Genomic DNA, 17722 nt, shown 5'->3' on the forward strand with positions numbered 1-17722 from the left:
ATCAACGAAACAATCAAACCCCAATTTGAAGCATTTTTGGATTTCAGGGGTGCAAATACTCACATTAAGAATTTAACAATCAACCTTTAGGAATTAGTTTGAATGAGCTCCAGCACACCCTTGGGCATATTTGTCCTTTTGCTTGTGAACTCAATTTCAGCTTATCAGTCCTTCTGGCTCCTCATCCAATGAGATGATTCCACTTTATGGTACCAGCCCCTCAATAATTTCTGGCCAGAAGTAAGCCCATCAAGCTTCCATGTGTTGGACTGGAACCAAATAGAGTATTGGGTGTGCTCTGTATAACCCACCAAGAAGGGTAAATTGGAACCTGTTCTAAGTATTGGGTCCTCATTGGTCTATTCCTTTCTACCTATGAGAAAGTTTGAGGAGAGTTTGCTTTCAGCTGGGGGAAAGTTTTCATGAATTTTGTGCAATTTGAACTGCACCTTGAAGCGAAGAAATGGATTCAGTAGCAGAGATGCAGAAGAAGTGTTCCAGGCATGGGCAATGCTTTGCATTAATGCACAGAGGCAGAAGATGGCAGGTTGAAATTGGAATATAGATAGTTGTACAGTAGGGTTGGAATTTAGAATCTATGGAGAATGTGAAGGTGAGAGACATGCAAAATAAGACTGGAAAGGCAGGTAGGAATGGCTTTCTGTAGGGTCTTAAAACACATGAAAGAATTTATATTTTATCCTTCAAGCAAAGGAGAGCCATTAAAGGTTTTTGAGCTGGGAAGATTAATTCTGCAACTTTACGAAGGGCAGATTAGAGGAGAGGAAAGACTGAAGGGATGTTACCATGATCTGGGTGAGATGGGGGCAAGAGAAAACAAGTACTTGTGCTTTCTGACCAGCCTTGGTCAGAATCATCCAAGATTTCAACATGTTTTTATAGATCTCCTTATGGTCATTCACAATGGCCACCACCCTAAGTCAAGCCCTCATCAACCCTCACCTGGACAGTAGCCTCCTAATTGACTTCTCTGTCTTATGTCTCCCTACTTCCATACATCCTCTACACAGTCGCCAAAGTGATTTTCCCAAAATGCATGTCTAACCATCCCACCCCCTACTTACTGAATAAACTCCAGTAACTCCCAATTATCTCAAGGTCAGTGGTTACATGCCATGTGATAGGAGATAAGGCAAATTCAGAAGATATCCCACATGAAGATCATGCCCTTGCTGCTCTATCAAGCTTCCCAGCCCACATTTGAGTGGCGCTAGACCCTTGCTGGAGGTCACATTTTTTTCTTAATTGACTCTCATTCTTATTTTTCTTGGCCCCAAAAAGTATAATGGGTGGAAGTTATAGGGAGATGCATTTCAGCTTAATATAAGAAAAATTTCTAAGAATTAGAACAGACTGTTAATCAGAGGAATTATCTGCCTCAGAAGATATAACCTTGGAAATTTTTTACTGCAAGCTGGACAACTAATCAACCAATATTTATTATTTTCTTAATGCACTCCAGACACTGTGTTAAGTGCTGGACTACACGTTGAGCATCACAGAATCATTCATTTAGAACTTGAAGAGATCCCCCAAATGAGCTGAAGATTGACCCTGTCATATATAAGGAAACTGAGGGCAAGAGAAATCAAGTGACTTTCAAAAGGACACAAAGGTTGTAAATAAACTGGAATATGAATTAGACTGCTTCCAAATCCAGGGATCTTTCCATTGAACCATCATGCTATCATATGGTAGAAGAGATTCTTACTTCAGGCAGGGGCTGGACAAAATTTTTTTGAGTTATTTTCAAATTCTGTTTGTAGAAAAAATATTTTCCTAAGAAAATTTGATTATAGATTATAGAGGAGACAGGTAATACAGCCAATAGAGGACTAGGCCTAGAATGGGAAAGACTGGAGTTCAAATCCAACCTCAGATACTACCTATGTGACCCTGGAAAAGTCACTTAACTTGTATTTGCCTTGGTTTCCTCAACTGCAAAATGGTGATAATAACAGCACCCACCTCCCAGGGTTGTGAGGATCAAATGAGATCCTTGTGAAGCATTTAGTACACTGTCTGGCTAATTTATATAATAAACACTTCTTCTCTTTCCTTTACTTCACTTCCCCATTATAGTTCTTTCTAGGCAAAAGCAAATTGGCTACTTGACCAACTGATGTTTTATTCTGCCTAGGATTTAGTGATTCTAAGTAACAATGTTTAATTATGAACATTTTTTTCTTCACTGTCCTTTGAACTTTATCTTCTCCTTTCTTTCCCTGGTCAGAGATTCAATGAAGGAAGGATGCAACTTGGTGAAAGTCAACAATTCAAATTTAATAAATATGTACTAAGTACCTACTATTTGCCAGGTACTGTGCTAAGCACTGTGGATACAAAAAGAGGCAAAATATGGTTCCTGCCCTAAAGGAGCTTACTTTCTAATAGGGAAGATAAACATGCAAACAAATATATAGAGTCAGCTATATACAGAAAAAAAGAGGAAATAATTAAGAGAGGAAAGGCCCTGGAATTAAGAGAGGTTAGGGAAGGCTTCCTGAAGGTGCAATTTTAGTTGGGACTTAAAGGAAGGCACGGAATTCGGCAGTTGGTGTTAAGGAGAGAGAGAGACAGAGAGAGAGACAGAGAGACAGAGAGATAGAGACAGAGACGGAGACAGAGAGACAGAGACACAGAGAGAGAGACAGAGAGAGAGAGACAGAGAGAGAAAGTGAGCGCCAGGCATGGGAGACAACCAGAGAAAACGCCCTAGAGCCAAGAGATGGAGTGTCTTATGTGTAGAAAAACCAGGCAGGAGGCCAGTGTCACTGGATGAAAGGGTAGTGTCAGGGAATAAGATGTAGAAAGATTTTAAAGGTGTGTGTGTGGGGGGGATGGGAGGGGCTAGGTTATGAAGGACTTTAAATGCTAAAAAGAATATTTTGTATTTGTTCCCTTGAGGCAAAAGAAAGCCTTTGGAGTTTACTGGGGTGGAGTGGTGGTGTGGTGTGGTGTGGTGTGGAGTGTGTGTGTGTGTGTGTGTGTGTGTGTGTGTGTGTGTGTGTGTGTATGACATGATTAGACCTGTGCTTTAGGAAAATCACTTTAATGGCAGAATGGATTAGAGTGGGGAGAGGCTTGAAGGAGGCAGATCCACCTGTAGGCTATTGCAATAATCCAGGAGATGATGAGGGCCTGTACTCTATAGAGTGGGGCAGTGTCAGAGGAGAGAAGGGGGCATATTTGAGAGATGTTGCAAAGGTGAAATCAGCAGGTCTTGGCAACAGTTTGGATACAGGGGGTGAGGGATAGTGAGGAATTCAGGATGAGCCTGAGGAACTGAGAGGATGGTATTGTCCTCTGCAGTAATAGGGAAGGTGGGAGGCGGGGGATAAGGTTTGGCAGGAAGAAAATGAAATAGAGGAATGGTCATATAGGTAGGAGGAAAACCCGGAGAAAGGTAAACCGAAAACCTAGACAGAAGACAGGAACAAGGAAGACAGAGTAATCAATAGTGGCCAAGGCTCTAGAGAAGTCAAAGACAATGAAGACTGAATTTGGCAATTAGGAGACCATTAGTACAGAGCAGGAGACACTAAAAGCTTTCCCTGGGTATAATCTCTACCTTTGTTAAATTCTACAAGTACATTGGTGTACTATTTCCTTTTTCTTTTTCAAACTTTGGTATTAATTAGGTTATCTTTTATAGAATGTATTTTACCAGTACATTGTAATTTGGAGGATGGATATAACACTATCTTAGCAACTTCTTTTAATGTCAAATTTTATTTTTTCAATCAATGAAAATCTGCCTTTCTCTTAAAGCATTCTCCCTTGCACTATGAAAAAAAAGAACAACAACAACAGAAAAACATCCTGGTACAAACCATGTATAGTCAAGCAAAATCAGTTCTTCTATTATTTATGTCCAGAAATAAAATATATCTAATCTGCACTGAGTCGATAAGTGGCATGCTTTATGAAGGGTCCTCTGGAATTGTGGTCAGTCATTGTCCTGATCAGAGTTCTTAAGACTTTCAAAGTTGTTTGTATTTATATCATTGTTGCTCTTGTGTAAATTATTCCCCTGGTTCTGCTCACTTCACTCTTCCTCATTTTATACAAGTCTTCCCAGGTTTCTCTGAAGCCATCTCCTCCACCATTTCCTTCACCTAACATTCACATACCATATATTCACATGCTATAACTTGTTTGGCTATTCCCAAATTGAAGGACGCCTCTCCAGTTTCCAATTACTTGCCATTGCAAAAAGATATTTATTTTTGTATATTCTTAGAGGGTGGATTCCCTTCCCCTCCTCCCTCCTAAGGAGCACTAAGCCATCCTTTAATTTTCTCTCTTTCCTGCAACTCCCCACCCCATGCTTATTGTTATAGTGTTGTTAAAGGTTATTATATAGGAAAGATGGAGGAATAGTATTATCCTGGATCCTTTTCTCTATACACTCACTTGGTAGTCTTAGTTCGTACGGATTTAATTATCATTTCTATGCTGATGTTTCTTATTTTTAAAATCTCTATTTTTTTGTTTTCTTAAATATTTCCCAATTACATGTAAATTTTGACATTTATTAAAAAATTTTTTGAGTTCCAAATTCTCTCCCTCCCTTCCGCCACTCCCCCCACCCCTTCCTGAGGAAAGAAAGCAATCTGATACGGATTTTGTACAGGAAGTCAGGCAAAACACATTTCCGTAGTAACCATGTAGTGAAAGAAACACAAACAAACAAACAAAAAACAACAGGAAAAATAAAGTGAAAAAAGCACGCTTCCATTTGCACTCAAAGTTCATCAATTCTCTCCCTGGAGGCAGATTATATAGAAGAGTCTCCAAGCCACGTGCCCTGCCCCAGACTCTGCAGACTTCTGATCTCTCTCCAGCCGCCTTTCAGACAAGATACAATGTTACTTCCCTGCATTTCTCTCCATTTGGAAACGGCTAAATTTAGAAACATCCTCCATCAACGGGGCCGAGTCGCAGGTCGCACTGGATGGATGTAGCACCCAGCCAAAAAGGGGGCAAGATAAAAGAATAAATGAACGAATGAAGGGAAGCCCGAGCAGCCTCCAACAGCCAATCAAAAAGCACGTCGTCCTTTTTCCGGACTCCAGAGTTGGGCGGGTGGAGTCGCTCAGCGATCAGCTGGACGAGCCTGGAGTGAGATGGAGAAAATCCCTGTCCTGGGTCTCGGCACCTGGAAGGTAGAGGGGTACTCCGATTGCCTTGGGCGTGGGGAGGCTGGCCTGACCCGCCGAGGAAGCGGCGCTCGGCTAGTGCTGCTTGGGTTGTGGCCGCGACTCGGGGGTGGCCGGGAGGGAGAGCCGGTGCTTCTAGTTATTCCCCCCACCCCCAGCCTCCGCTCCCCGTCCCGCTCTCCAAGACCTGTTTTTACCTTTGGCCACCTTGTGCAGGCGGGAGAAGACTTGTGTTCCATGTCCCTTCGGCCATGCTAAAGACCTGTGGCTTTATTTATGTGAAGTGTTTTGCAGTTGTGTTTATATAATTTCTCTGTGTTATTTTATCCCGTCCATAGTTATTTTAAATGGCATTTCTCTTTCTATCTCTTCCTGCTGGATTCTGTTTATAATATATAGAAATATGTTATGTAGAAACATATGTATTATATAGAAATAAATAATATATAAAAATAAAATATATATTATATAATGTAGAAATAGAATATATAGAAATATATAATGTATGGAAATAAATAATATATAGAAATATATAATATAAAAATTTATGATACCTAAAATACATGTAGTATATAGAAATGCATGTAGTATATAGAAATAGAAATATAATATAGAGAAATGATGATTGGTGTGGGTTTATATATCCTGAAAATTTGCTGTAGTTGTTAATTATTTCAGTTATTTTTTAGTTTACTCGTGTTCTCTAAGTAAACTAACATATCTACAAAGGGTGATACTATTGTTTGCTATTTATTTCAATTCCTTTTTCGTGTCTTATAGTCAATATTGAATAGTAATGGTGATAATGACCATCTTTGCATCAACCCTGATCTTGTTGGAAAGGTTTCTGATGTATCTTACACTAGCTTCCTTTTGGCTTTAGCTCAATTTTATTGCTGTATTTTTTTTTTTATTCTTGTGTGTTCTAGTGTTTTTAAAAAGAAGTGATATTGTATTTTCTTGAAAGTTTTCTCTGCATCTGTTGCAATAATTGTATGATTTTTGTTGGTTTAATATTAAGATTAATGGTTTTTCTAATATCAAACCAGCCTTTCAGTTCTGCTATAAAGCCAGTCTGGTCATAATAATATGTGATATTTTTGATCTATTACTGTTAGCATTTTATTTAAAATTTTTCTATCAATATTCATTAGGGAAATAGGTCTAGAATTTTCTTTCTCTGTTTTGACTCTCCCAGGTTTAGGTGTCAAGACCATATTTGTCATAGAAGGAAAATGGTAGGATTCCTTCTTTACCTGTTTTTTCAAACAGCTTATGTAGTATTGTAATAAGTTGTTTAAATAATTGGTAGAATTCATTTGTAAATCCATCTAGTCCTGGGATTTTTTTTCCATTGGAATGGGAGCTCATTTATGACTTGTTAAATTTTTGTTTCTAAGAATTATTTAAATATTCTGTCTTTTGTTCTGTTCGGCTGTGCAATTTGCTGTTGTTTCTTGTTATTTGTCCCTCATTCTCAGAGAGGACCATGATGTCAAGGAGCTTATGCCATGGCATGCAAGTGAATTGAATTTAAGTGAGGGAGGGCTGTGCAAAGTCACTAGCCTAACTTTTTCCTCCAGAGCCATCCGGGTCCAGTGGCAAGATATAGATCCAGGACTATTGGAGACCTTGGCTGCAGAGGGAAACCTTGACCTTTTTAAATTAAGGTCTTTCACAAGTCTCATACTGCTTTTGACTCAAACTGAGTCAATTCCCAGTCAGTGATGAAGGGTGAGGTAAGATACGAGGCAGAGAATGGCCTCTTTTACCTAGTTTAAAAAAATAAATCAATCTGGCCAAGCCTCACTTGGTCATTGTTTGAGCCCCGATTGACTCAGTTAACGTTAATAATTGTTTCTGTTTTGGCCAGAAACTCTGAGGGTCTTCCCCTCTGTGCAATTTATATTTTTGTAAATATTCATCCATTTAATTTCAGTCAGGTTTGTTGGTATTTAATAGTTGAAATAACTCCCAATAATTGCTTTTATTTCATCTTCATTGGTTGTGAATTTAGCTTTTTAAAAATCAAATTAACTAATGGCTTATCTATTTTGTTAATTTTTTCTCTCTCAAAAAACCAACTCCTAGTTTTATTTATTAGTTCAACGGGGTTTTTACTTTTAATTTTGTTAATCTCTCCTTTGATTTTCAGAATTTCTGTTTTGGTGTTCAGTTGGGAGTTTAAATTGGTTGGTTTTCTAGTTTTTTAGTTTCATGCTCAATATATCAATCTTCTCTTTAACTCTTTTACAGATGTCTTTCCCTCAGTAATACTTTCACTGTATCCCACAAATTTTTATATATCATTGTTGCCATTAGCTATAAGGAAATTATTAATTATTTCTATGATTTGTTTATTGACCACCCATTCTTTAGGATAAAGTTATTTAGTTTCTAATTAATTTTTAATTTATGCTTCAAAGACCCTTTACTGAATGTAATTTTTATTGCTGTGCTTTCAAAATTTGTTCCTTGCTTAGTACATAGCTGGGGTACCTTGTGAACATACCTCTCCTCCCTGGATCTTTGACCCCGAAACTGTTTAATGGTCAACAAAAGCTGCCAGATAGTACCCATTTGTAATGCTGTTGTGATACCCATAGCAGCTGCTATGAATATACACGTATATTTCCATGGTTGGTTTGCAAAATATAACAAACTCTCTTCCTCCAAGACAAAACCAAAATATTTATTTAGATCATTGCTTTTAGGATATCAGAAGGCAAGATTTAGTAAGGTACTCATCACCAATCCAAGAAGTGTTGATACTTCCCTTCTCCTTCAAGCCTCCCTGAGAGCAAGGTCCCCTAGCAAGTTCTTCCCTCAGCTTTCTCCCTGCCTGCTTCTCTCTCTGACTCCACCTTTCCCTCCAAGCAGTACAATATATACTGTTTCCAATAAAAGATTGGGCGCTTGATTATCTTAGAGAATCTTGGAAATCAGCACTTAATTGGGAAGGTGTGGGAAGCCCCATGGTCCAGAGCCTAACTGGCGCTGCACCAGGGCTCCATGTAAGCCCATTAACATTACACCATTCCTCTACCCAGTGCTAGTTCAAATATCCTCTGGGATCTCTTATAGCCCTGGTGCTTTTTGTCTTGGTCCTGTTTCTGTCCCTAGGTGCTAGAATGCTCCTCCCTGCTGCCTCAATGAACAGTCTCCTAGACAGCCCTCATACCTGGTATTCACAGACCTCTCTGTCTGTCTCTCTATGTTGGAAAAATGACTCACTGTAACTTTTTCTCAACTTTTCTGATCAGAATTCAGTCTGAGAGAACTAGGCAAAAATGCTTTCTTTCACTCTGCCATCTTGACTCTACCCTCAGTTATATTAATAGTACAAAGAGCCTGAGACCATTCCGTTATGATGTAAGGACCAGGTTTGGCTTTGTATCTCACCTGTTCCAGCTTGAGGCCTAGGAAGTGAATTATAAACACATGATTCTACTCATGCTGAACTCAGAGTGGCCTCTGTGTACCAAAGCAGATTGCAACTCTCTAGTTGTCATCTTACCTTATATGACTTTCCCTTTTTGCCATCGTGTTAACTTCAATCTTTAAATGGATCTGAGAAGTCATCAATATGGATGCTTCCTCTAGTGTTTCATTTAGCACGCCATCCACCCTTCCTCAAACTGTGCATCTCTTTTCCATCTTCATAGCCTTCTATCTATCCTACATGAGGGATCTACCCAAATTGCTGAAGGTCTTTCCATAGATATCTTGACATTACATGGATGCCAGTGGAATCCCTCTCACTCTCGCTGTGTAACTGGCCCACCTCCTTTTGCAGTCATGCATCTCTTTGAGGGTATCTTTAATGTCACTTCTGGTGTGAAAGTTTTCAGTAGTAATATGCTGGGTGGTTTAGTGATCTCATATGTCTCTTCATTGCACTTTGGGTGACCAATTAATTATTTGGAGACTAAAAGAATATTGGTGTTAAAAAGATAAGCCTCTTTTACAGAGAAGTTTGGGGTTCATTAATAACTCTGCAATTTCTCAAGTGAAATCTAGTCTACTTTCCCTCCTATTCGATTCTGAGTCTAGTTTATCATCTATATGCAGGTTCAGTCCAAAATATGTGTACTGATGGACCCAGCTAAATCTGTGGGGTATCTGTCTAATTGAATGTCATAGTCTGGATAACAGACATTCTTTACTGACTTGATTTTTCCTTTTACCTTTTGTTAAAGTGACTTTGGCTTTCATTTCATGGCAATTTCCAGGGACTTGTTGCAATCTGCATAATGTCATCCAAAAATATGAACATCTGGAGACTGCCATTTATAGAGTATCTCTCTTTAAGTTAGACTTTGTTGGTCATCCTCCACGTCCCTTCATGTCAGAACTGTCAAGCCTACGGATCACTGTTTTATACCTCAGTTGATAATAATAAGCAGGAGGTACAGCTAGATGGTGCAGTGAATAGAGCACTGGGCCTGGAGTCAGAAAGACCTGAGTGAACTATGGCAAGTCACTTAACCCTGTTTACCTCAGTTTGCTCATCTATAAAATGAGCTAGAGAAGGAAAAGGCAAACCACTTAGGTGTCTTTGCCAAGAATACCCCAAATACGGTCATGAAGAGTTGGACATGAGTAAAATGACTCAAGAACAACAACCACAGTTCAGAAGAGAGAGAGAGCTCACTGTTAGCTATTGGTGAAGGAAAGATGTGACGAAGGGGTGGGCCATAAATGGGGCTTAGAAGGAAGGTCAGAACTCACAAAGGCAGAGAACAGACAGAGGATACTCTAGGCAGTGGGAAAACCATGAACAAAGGAGTGCTGATAGAAATAAACCATATGTTTCTCAGGGACAGTGGTAAGAGGATGAGTTTTCCTGACTCCAGGTCTGGTCCTCCATCCAGTGCACCACCTCACTGCTCCACTCCTCTGAACATCAGATTCAGTGTGATTCCCCTCAGCAATCTACACTGCTTTTTATTGTTTGTAATCATGTTTCTGTTGGTTCACTAACTAGATGGTAAACTCCTTGAGATATGGAACACTGACTTTTATCTCTGCCTCAGAGGGTCTCTCTCTTTCTTGAAGATGCAGCTCAAGTACCATCTTATTATACATGAAGCCTTTCCGGATTCCCCTTAATAGTTAGTGCTCTTCTCCCCAACTACCTTGTTTTGTGTGTGCATATATATATATAACTTTGTATTTGTGCTGTAAGTATTTTTATGTATATTTGTAAACTCCTTGGGAGGGATTGTTTTGTATTTTATGCTTGGATCCACAGTGCCTATCACAGTACATGGCACATTTAATAAATATTTGTTGATTTTAGTTCTCTTTGTATTTTTCTTAACTAAGTCTTATTGATGTACCCATAGATTTGATTTTTTACCTCTTCTCTGATCTCTAGAACTAAACCTAAAGGACATAACTAGGATGGGGAATATCCATGAATACAGTGGAATTATTTTTATTTTTCTCATGCTGCAGTCTTCTCCAAATCAAGTGACTGAAGCAGTAAAGGCTGCCATAGACCTGGGTTACCGCCACTTTGACTGTGCCTTTTTGTATCACAATGAAAAGGAGGTGGGAGAAGGGATCCAGCAAAAGATCAAGGAAGGCATTGTGAAGCGGGAAGACCTTTTCATTGTCTCCAAGGTATGTCTTCTCTGCTGGGAAAATAACTCCTGGACTCACAGCTGATAGAACTGGCAGAAGGATGTTTTAGAGTTCAGAAGGATATATAGATTGATCGATCATGTTTGTTGCTCAGGGACTTCTTTTCAATGTGTTTCACTGGCCTAACACCATGCAAAGTAACATAACCAAAGACTTAAGCACTAAAAGAAATTAGGGCAAGACTAATGTAAATTGAGAAAAGCTGTCTAGAAATTTTTATGAAAATTGGAAATATGACTTGCCAGTGATGGTTATCAACCATATTACTTATTCAATGTCCTAAAAGTGAAAAATCATGGAGAAAATTCTTGTGTGTTGTTTACCTTAGGTTCTTCATTGAAAGCCACACTCCCCAAACTATAGCTCATAAGTTCTCCCTGACCTTTCAAAAGTCAGTCAGATGAGAGCCAGCTCAAGAAAAAGGCATATGATAGAACACCCTGTTAAGAAGACTTGTAATAAGACATTCCTCTTCCCTTCCCTTTGTCCTTTCCCAATCAGCTCTCAGTTTTTCCACACCCATTGGGGCAGCTGAGTGAGAAGGCATAATTGTACTCAACACTTGGATGAACAAGGAGTCACAAACTAAACAATAAACTTTCCAAGCATTGCCATCTGCCCTACCACTGCATTCTGGAGTTGTCTGGGCTTTACTGTTTGCCTGTAAATACACCATCCCCCTGATTACATGTGTTGTTTCCACAATTAGAGTTCAGCCCCTTGAGGACAGGGAATGTCTTATTTTTTATGCTTATATCTCCAGCATTTAGCACAGTGTTTGGTATATGATAAATGCTTATTCATTCATGCCCCCCAAATAAACTGTGGTTCACTTCCCACCAACAGATCAGCATGGAGGGAATCACACTTGAGGAATATGTATAGATGGGTAACTTATAGGTCTAATACTGAAAGACCCCCGATGTCTTTTTATGATATCCCCACACTAGTCTTCATTGGGTGAGATGAATAGTCTGGACTTGTTGCTCAGCTGGACTCATTAAGCCTGATTTCTGTAGAGCATATCCCTTCACTAGTTAGTCTATACTCTCTACAGCCTCCAGCTTCAGGCTCAGCTGACATCCTTGGCTAAGGCATTATCAGGTGCTTTCCTACAGAACCAGCACCTTTACCAGAGGAGCAGTAGGAAGCTTCCTCAGCATCTTGGCTATGTGGCCTGCCATCTCCTGAGCAGCAGTATTCTTGCTGTAGAGGCCAACCTCCCTCCTTGAACTTCTCTCTACAAAAGGCTGGGGTTCAGGAAACAATGTTTTTGAATTCCCCTCTCAAGCACATATCTCCTACAGCCATATATGTATGTTCCTGCTACAAGGTAGAAGTAGGGAAGGGAAACTGAAGTGAGGAAGAGAAATTACCATCTCCCCCCACTAACTTGCAGCAAGTGCAGAGCTAACCTCAAGTTCATTGCCTTTTTATGTATTTTAGAATGAGACTTGATGGTTTATTTGATTTTAATTTAAGTCTCAAGGAATATGGCTAAGCCTTTCAGCCTATCATTAGAAGTTGCCTTTGCCCTATCAGTTGCCTTCATCCAACACGTGGTGCTCCCTAATGCCATCAGATTGATTAAGGAAGTTATTTGACTCCATTTTCTGCCCTTATGCCTTTAACCTGGCTAAAAGACACACACAAAACCAATTTGTGTGCCAGAAAATAAAAAATACCAGCCCTTTCCAGAGTGATCCCGATCAAGAAAAGGAGCTCTGGAACATTCATCACAAAGAAAAGCAGTCTTGCTCAAAGACCCGGGCCATAAATGGCATTAAACCTATCACACAGGTGAGTTGGGAATCTGGAAAAAGGTCCAGTGGCACCTAGTCCCTTCTCCTGAAAATCTGCTGATGAAACAGAGCAGGCCAGAGACAAAGTACCAGTAATCAAGGAACTATTTAATAAGTCGTTTCATTATGAGGAACAGATTTGCAAATCAGGAACTCTCCTGATCAGAATTCCACGTTGGTGTAGTAAGGGCAGAGATCATATACATAAATCACTAGTGGGAAATGTTAGAGACAAAGAATTAAGTTTCCACAGAGTCGCTATTTGCTAAAGTCATTAAGAATGTCAGATAATAAGAAAGTTAGCAGACTGCAGGTGGGTCCAACCAATCAAGAGACAGTGGCCTTCAGAAGACCACAATGTTTTTGATGAAGGGTTCCAAGCCTGGAACCAGCCTGAACTGGTAGGGGAATGTGACCGGGAATAACTGGGAGAAAGATTTCCTTCTTTGTGCTTACTTAATAAGCTACTTGCATATCAACTTCTCTGCCCAGTGGGCAGAGATAGCACAAAATTAGGCACAATTCATATGTTGGGGGGGAGGAAACATATCAAGGAGATATGTAGGAGACATGTAGAGAAGATGGTGATCTAATGGAGAATGGACCAATCTGTCTCCTGGTGGGAGGATCTGTCCTGAACTGATGGTACATAGCTCATTTCACTTCTGTATTGAGTGCTCTTCCTTCCTGAAAGGAGAAGTTGAGCTCACCTTGGCCAAGGCATTCAGTTCCTCTGAAGGGGCAGCTAGGTGGTGTAGTGGATAGAGCACCAGTGCAGGAGTCAAGAGGACCTGAGTTCAAATCTCACCTCAGACACTTGACACTCACTAGCTGTGTGACCCTGGGCAAGTGACTTAACCCCAATTGCCTCATCCTGGGTCGTCTCCAGTCATCCTGATGAATATCTGGTCACTAGATTCAGATGGCTCTGGAGAAGTGAGGCTGGTGGCCTGCACAGACAGTCCTCCCTCACTCAAAACAAAGTCAAGTGCAAGTCATGTCATTATTTCTATGATGGCATGGTCTCCTTCGGCAATGAAGGATGAACACACACACAATTCCTCTGAACTCTGCTGCAATAAATTTTCCTTGACACCTTATTAGTGTCAAGTGTGTCTCTAATAGAAAGGATGGGGGAAGGTGCATCACAAACAACTATTTCCAGGGCCTGAGGGGTTTCCCAGGACAAGCACAAGGTGTTCTGTAGTCCTGTGGGAACAGTATTGTTTCAGGTCCTTGGGGGTCATTACTTGGTGGGTGATGGGACCAGAGTTCTGTGATGGGAACAGTTTCTACAGTCTTTGATTTGCTTCACTTAAGGTAAATAGGCACTAGAATGCAGTGATTGTCAGAGCATTGTCAAAGGTTTGAATGATCATTTCAACCTGCATTATGAGCTTCTGACTCACAAACCAGAAGAGGCAATTCTGATAAATATAAATTATTAGCATGTTCATTACATGTAGCATATTGGATAATTTGAAAATCATAATTCCCTTCATAGTCCTAAGATGAAGGAGGACTGGGAAAGGATTCTTGCAGGAGATATGACTTTCTCTCCTCTGTTGGGTATTGAAAGCTCTTTACAACCTATTTTCTAGTCTTTTATACATTACTCCCCTTTATGCAGTGTGTTATTAGCTTTCTTACTGTCTCTCAGTTCAAATCTGGCTTCAGACACTTAGTAGCTATGTGACCCTGGGCAAGTCATTTTAACCCTGTTTGCCTCAGTTTCCTCATCTGTAAAATGCGGTGGAGAAGAAAATGGCAGACCACTCCAGTGGTTTATATATATTCCTAGTATATACACATATATATACATATATATGCACACACATACATATATATGTACATAGATGCATGTGTATATATAAATACATATAAATAAATATCTCTATGTGTTCATATCGATGTTCTCCAATAGAATTCAAGTTCCTCATGGGTATGAACTGTTTCATTTTTTTCTTTGAATCCAGCCCCTAATAGTGGATGGTACACAGTAGACATTTAATAAATACTTGTTTGACTAACTGAATCACGATATTGAGCAAGTTAGAGATGTACCTCCTTGTAAAATCAGACTTGTTGTATATGCACATTTTAAAAACTCTTTTGTATGAGTATTGGTCAGACTTGCCTCTTTTGTCTCTTTGACCCTGACATCACTGTTGTATTTTGAGTATTAGTTTTATCTTTCTCCCATTTGTTTATTAACTTGCTTTGATCTCTTTGTATTATGAACCTTGTTGTCTCAGATAACCTATCTCACCTTTGATTAGGAGAGCCATATTCAGATAATTCTTAGTTAGCATGGTTGTAAAATGGTATTTTTATTATCGCTTTTTATAGCTCTGGAATACCTTCCACGAGAAGGACCTTGTGAAACGAGCTTGCCAAAATAGCCTGAAGGACCTGCAGTTGGACTACTTGGACCTTTACCTTATGCATTGGCCTATGGGCTTTAAGGTACAGCGTGGTAATTAAATTTGTCATTCAGACTTAGTCTCTTTCTTACTCCTAAACATGGGATGGGGAGGGGAGTAGTACTCAGGTTTGCAATCTTGGAGTGTATTTCAGAAGAGGCAGTGAAATCTTGTCTTTTGTTAGTGTTTTCCTCCTTTTTAAATTACCTATTGTTTCTTTATTTGTTTGAATTCTCTTATAGAAGGTATGTTCTTTAATTCCGTGGCATTTTTTTGTCTTTATATTCCTAGCACCTAGAATACTGTTATATATAGCGGGTACTAAATACATATTTGTTGAACTAAATTAAGTGGGAATACCTGAGGTTTTTATTCCCAGTTTGGTCACCAATTAGCTGTGTGCTTTCATACAAATCTTTTAATCTCTGTGTCTCTGTTTCCTCAGGTGAGGAAGGGTGAGGTTTAGATTAGATGCTAAAAATCTCTTCCGCTAATAACATTCTATAATTTTCATCCTTTAAGATACCCATTCCTATCAAAAGTCTGTCTAAAGTTTAGATTCTTCTTAGAGCTTATATGGTTAGAAACCAATATTAGGAAGTAGAAATACCATCCCTCCTGGGAATAGCAACTGGTGCTACAGCCAATTTCTCTGACTGCTTATTTACTTTTCCTGCTTTGTTTCTTTTGTGGTATCACATCTAGAGCTTTGAAACACATCCTGAGGTTGTTGGGGCAGAATCTCAGGTGGCTGCTATTGGAAATAATAGCCCAATGTGAATCACAAAGTCATTATCAGTCCCTGAATACTGAATAGCTTGTAGTCTTATAAATTTAATAGAAAAGGAACAATAAAACCATTTACCTATCTATCTGCCAACCACAGAAATTAGCTAGAATTCAGGAAGAAGAGTAAGAGAGACTCCCAGAAATTCATTGGAAGCAAAAGCCAAGAAAAGGGTCAGCAATAAAATCTATGACCTCCAACATTCATATAGAAAATTATGTTGCCACTTTTATCTTACCAAACCCAATTTTGTTTTACTCCCATCCTCCTTCTCTGCTCCTACTTTCTGCTGAACAAGTCTGAAGGAAGTAGTAACACAACACACCTGAGCTGACTGGCTCATTACAAATTTATGTTATTTGAGCTTAACCTCTTTGCCTCAGTTTCTCATCTGTGAAATGAACTAGAGAAGAAAATGTCAAAACCACTCCAATATCTTTGCCAAGAAAACCTCAAATGGGCTCATGAAGAGTCAGATATGACTGAATACCTTCAATATGTGACAGTTTTACACTACTCCCTAATTTATTCTTTTTCCCATTTCCTACTGAGCTTATTCCAGACCTTTTCTTTTCTCCCCTAAATAGTTATATTTCCCCCTCAGCTGATCTCAGTTGAGGACCTTGCCTCATACCACTTGACATCATCTCCTGCTCTTTCTTCCTTTACTCCACTCTCTGAAGTTGAGTCAACTTTTCTTCTCAACAAAACCATCTGCTGCTGTTACGTATGTGGGGGGCGGAACCAAGATGGCGGAGTAACAGCAGGGACTTGCTAGTGCTGTCCCCCCAAACTTGGCCAAATACCTGTAAAAAAATGGCTCTAAACAAATTCTGGAGCTGCAGAATTCACAGAATGACAGAGTGAAGCAAATCTCCAGTGCAACACAGCCTGAAAGATTGCCAGGGAGTATGAATCACATTGTGCTGGGAGCAGAGTGCAGGCCAGTGTGGGCAACAGTGGCACATATGGGACCTAAGTAATCCTTGGGGAGACTAAATCTCAGGCACCTGTGGTGGTTTCCAGACTTAAAGATGCCAAGGACAAATTGGAAGGTCAGTGGAAAAAACATGGGGACCTGTGTGAGAGAGTAGAGTAGTTAGACCCTAGCCCCAGGGTAACAGGTGGGGTGGAGGAACGCATGGAGGAGGAGCCCTTGCCAACAGTAGCAGGGGCAGTGGCAGTGGTAGTGACTATTTCTGAAGCTCTAGGCTGGCAGATTGTGGGGGGATTGAGTAGCTGACGATACACCCTCCACCCCCACTGGAAGCAGAGAACTACCTTGATGCAAAGCTCAAAAATCAAGTAAATAGCTGGGAAAATGAGAAAAAAACCAGAAAAAAAATCAGACCATAGAATCTTACTTTGGTGACAAGGAAGACCAAAGTAAACAAATAGAAGAAGACAACAAAGTCAAAGCTCCTACATCCAAAGCCTCCATGAAAAACATCAATTAGTCTCAGGTCATGGAAAAGTTCAAAAAGAATTTTGAAAATCAAATAAGAGAAGTAGAGCAAAAATTGGAAAGAGAAATGAGAGTGATGCATGAAAATCATGAAAAATGAGTAAGCTGTTTGCTAAAGGAGACCCCAAAAAATGCTGAAGAAAGTAACACTTAAAAAAATAGACTAATCCAAATAGCAGTGTGTTTCATCCTTTGTTGCAGAAGACCATGCCATTGGAGAAATAATGACATGACTTGCACTTGACTTTGTTTTGAGTGAGGGAGGGCTGTGCAGGTCACCAACCTCACTTCTCCCCCAGAGTCATCTGAATCCAGTGACCAGATATTCATCAGGATGACTGGAGATGACCCAGGATGAGGCAGTTGGGGTTAAGTGACTTGCCCAAAGTCACACAGCTAGTGAGTGTCATGTC

General features: G+C 39.8%; 1 protein-coding gene across 3 annotated transcripts in view; it reads left to right on the plus strand.

The window, feature by feature from the left end:
• The first annotated feature begins 4493 nt into the window (after nucleotides 1-4493).
• The window catches only part of LOC140533859 (1,5-anhydro-D-fructose reductase-like), a 32870-nt gene continuing 19641 nt past the window's right edge, over nucleotides 4494-17722 (plus strand). For 2 of the 3 annotated variants that reach the window (XR_011977082.1, XM_072654186.1), the window contains exons 1-3: nucleotides 4494-5189; nucleotides 10644-10811; nucleotides 14984-15100. Coding sequence is in view for 2 of the 3 variants with exons in the window: in XM_072654186.1 (XP_072510287.1) it covers nucleotides 5151-5189; nucleotides 10644-10811; nucleotides 14984-15100 (324 nt within the window). In the remaining variant the exon portion in view is untranslated. Of the gene's footprint in view, nucleotides 5190-6766; nucleotides 6923-10643; nucleotides 10812-14983; nucleotides 15101-17722 lie in introns of all 3 variants that reach the window. The other variant, XM_072654188.1, reaches the window with a different exon arrangement.

The sequence above is a fragment of the Notamacropus eugenii genome, chromosome 3, assembly GCF_028372415.1.
Source record: "Notamacropus eugenii isolate mMacEug1 chromosome 3, mMacEug1.pri_v2, whole genome shotgun sequence".
Classification (NCBI taxonomy): domain Eukaryota; kingdom Metazoa; phylum Chordata; class Mammalia; order Diprotodontia; family Macropodidae; genus Notamacropus; species Notamacropus eugenii.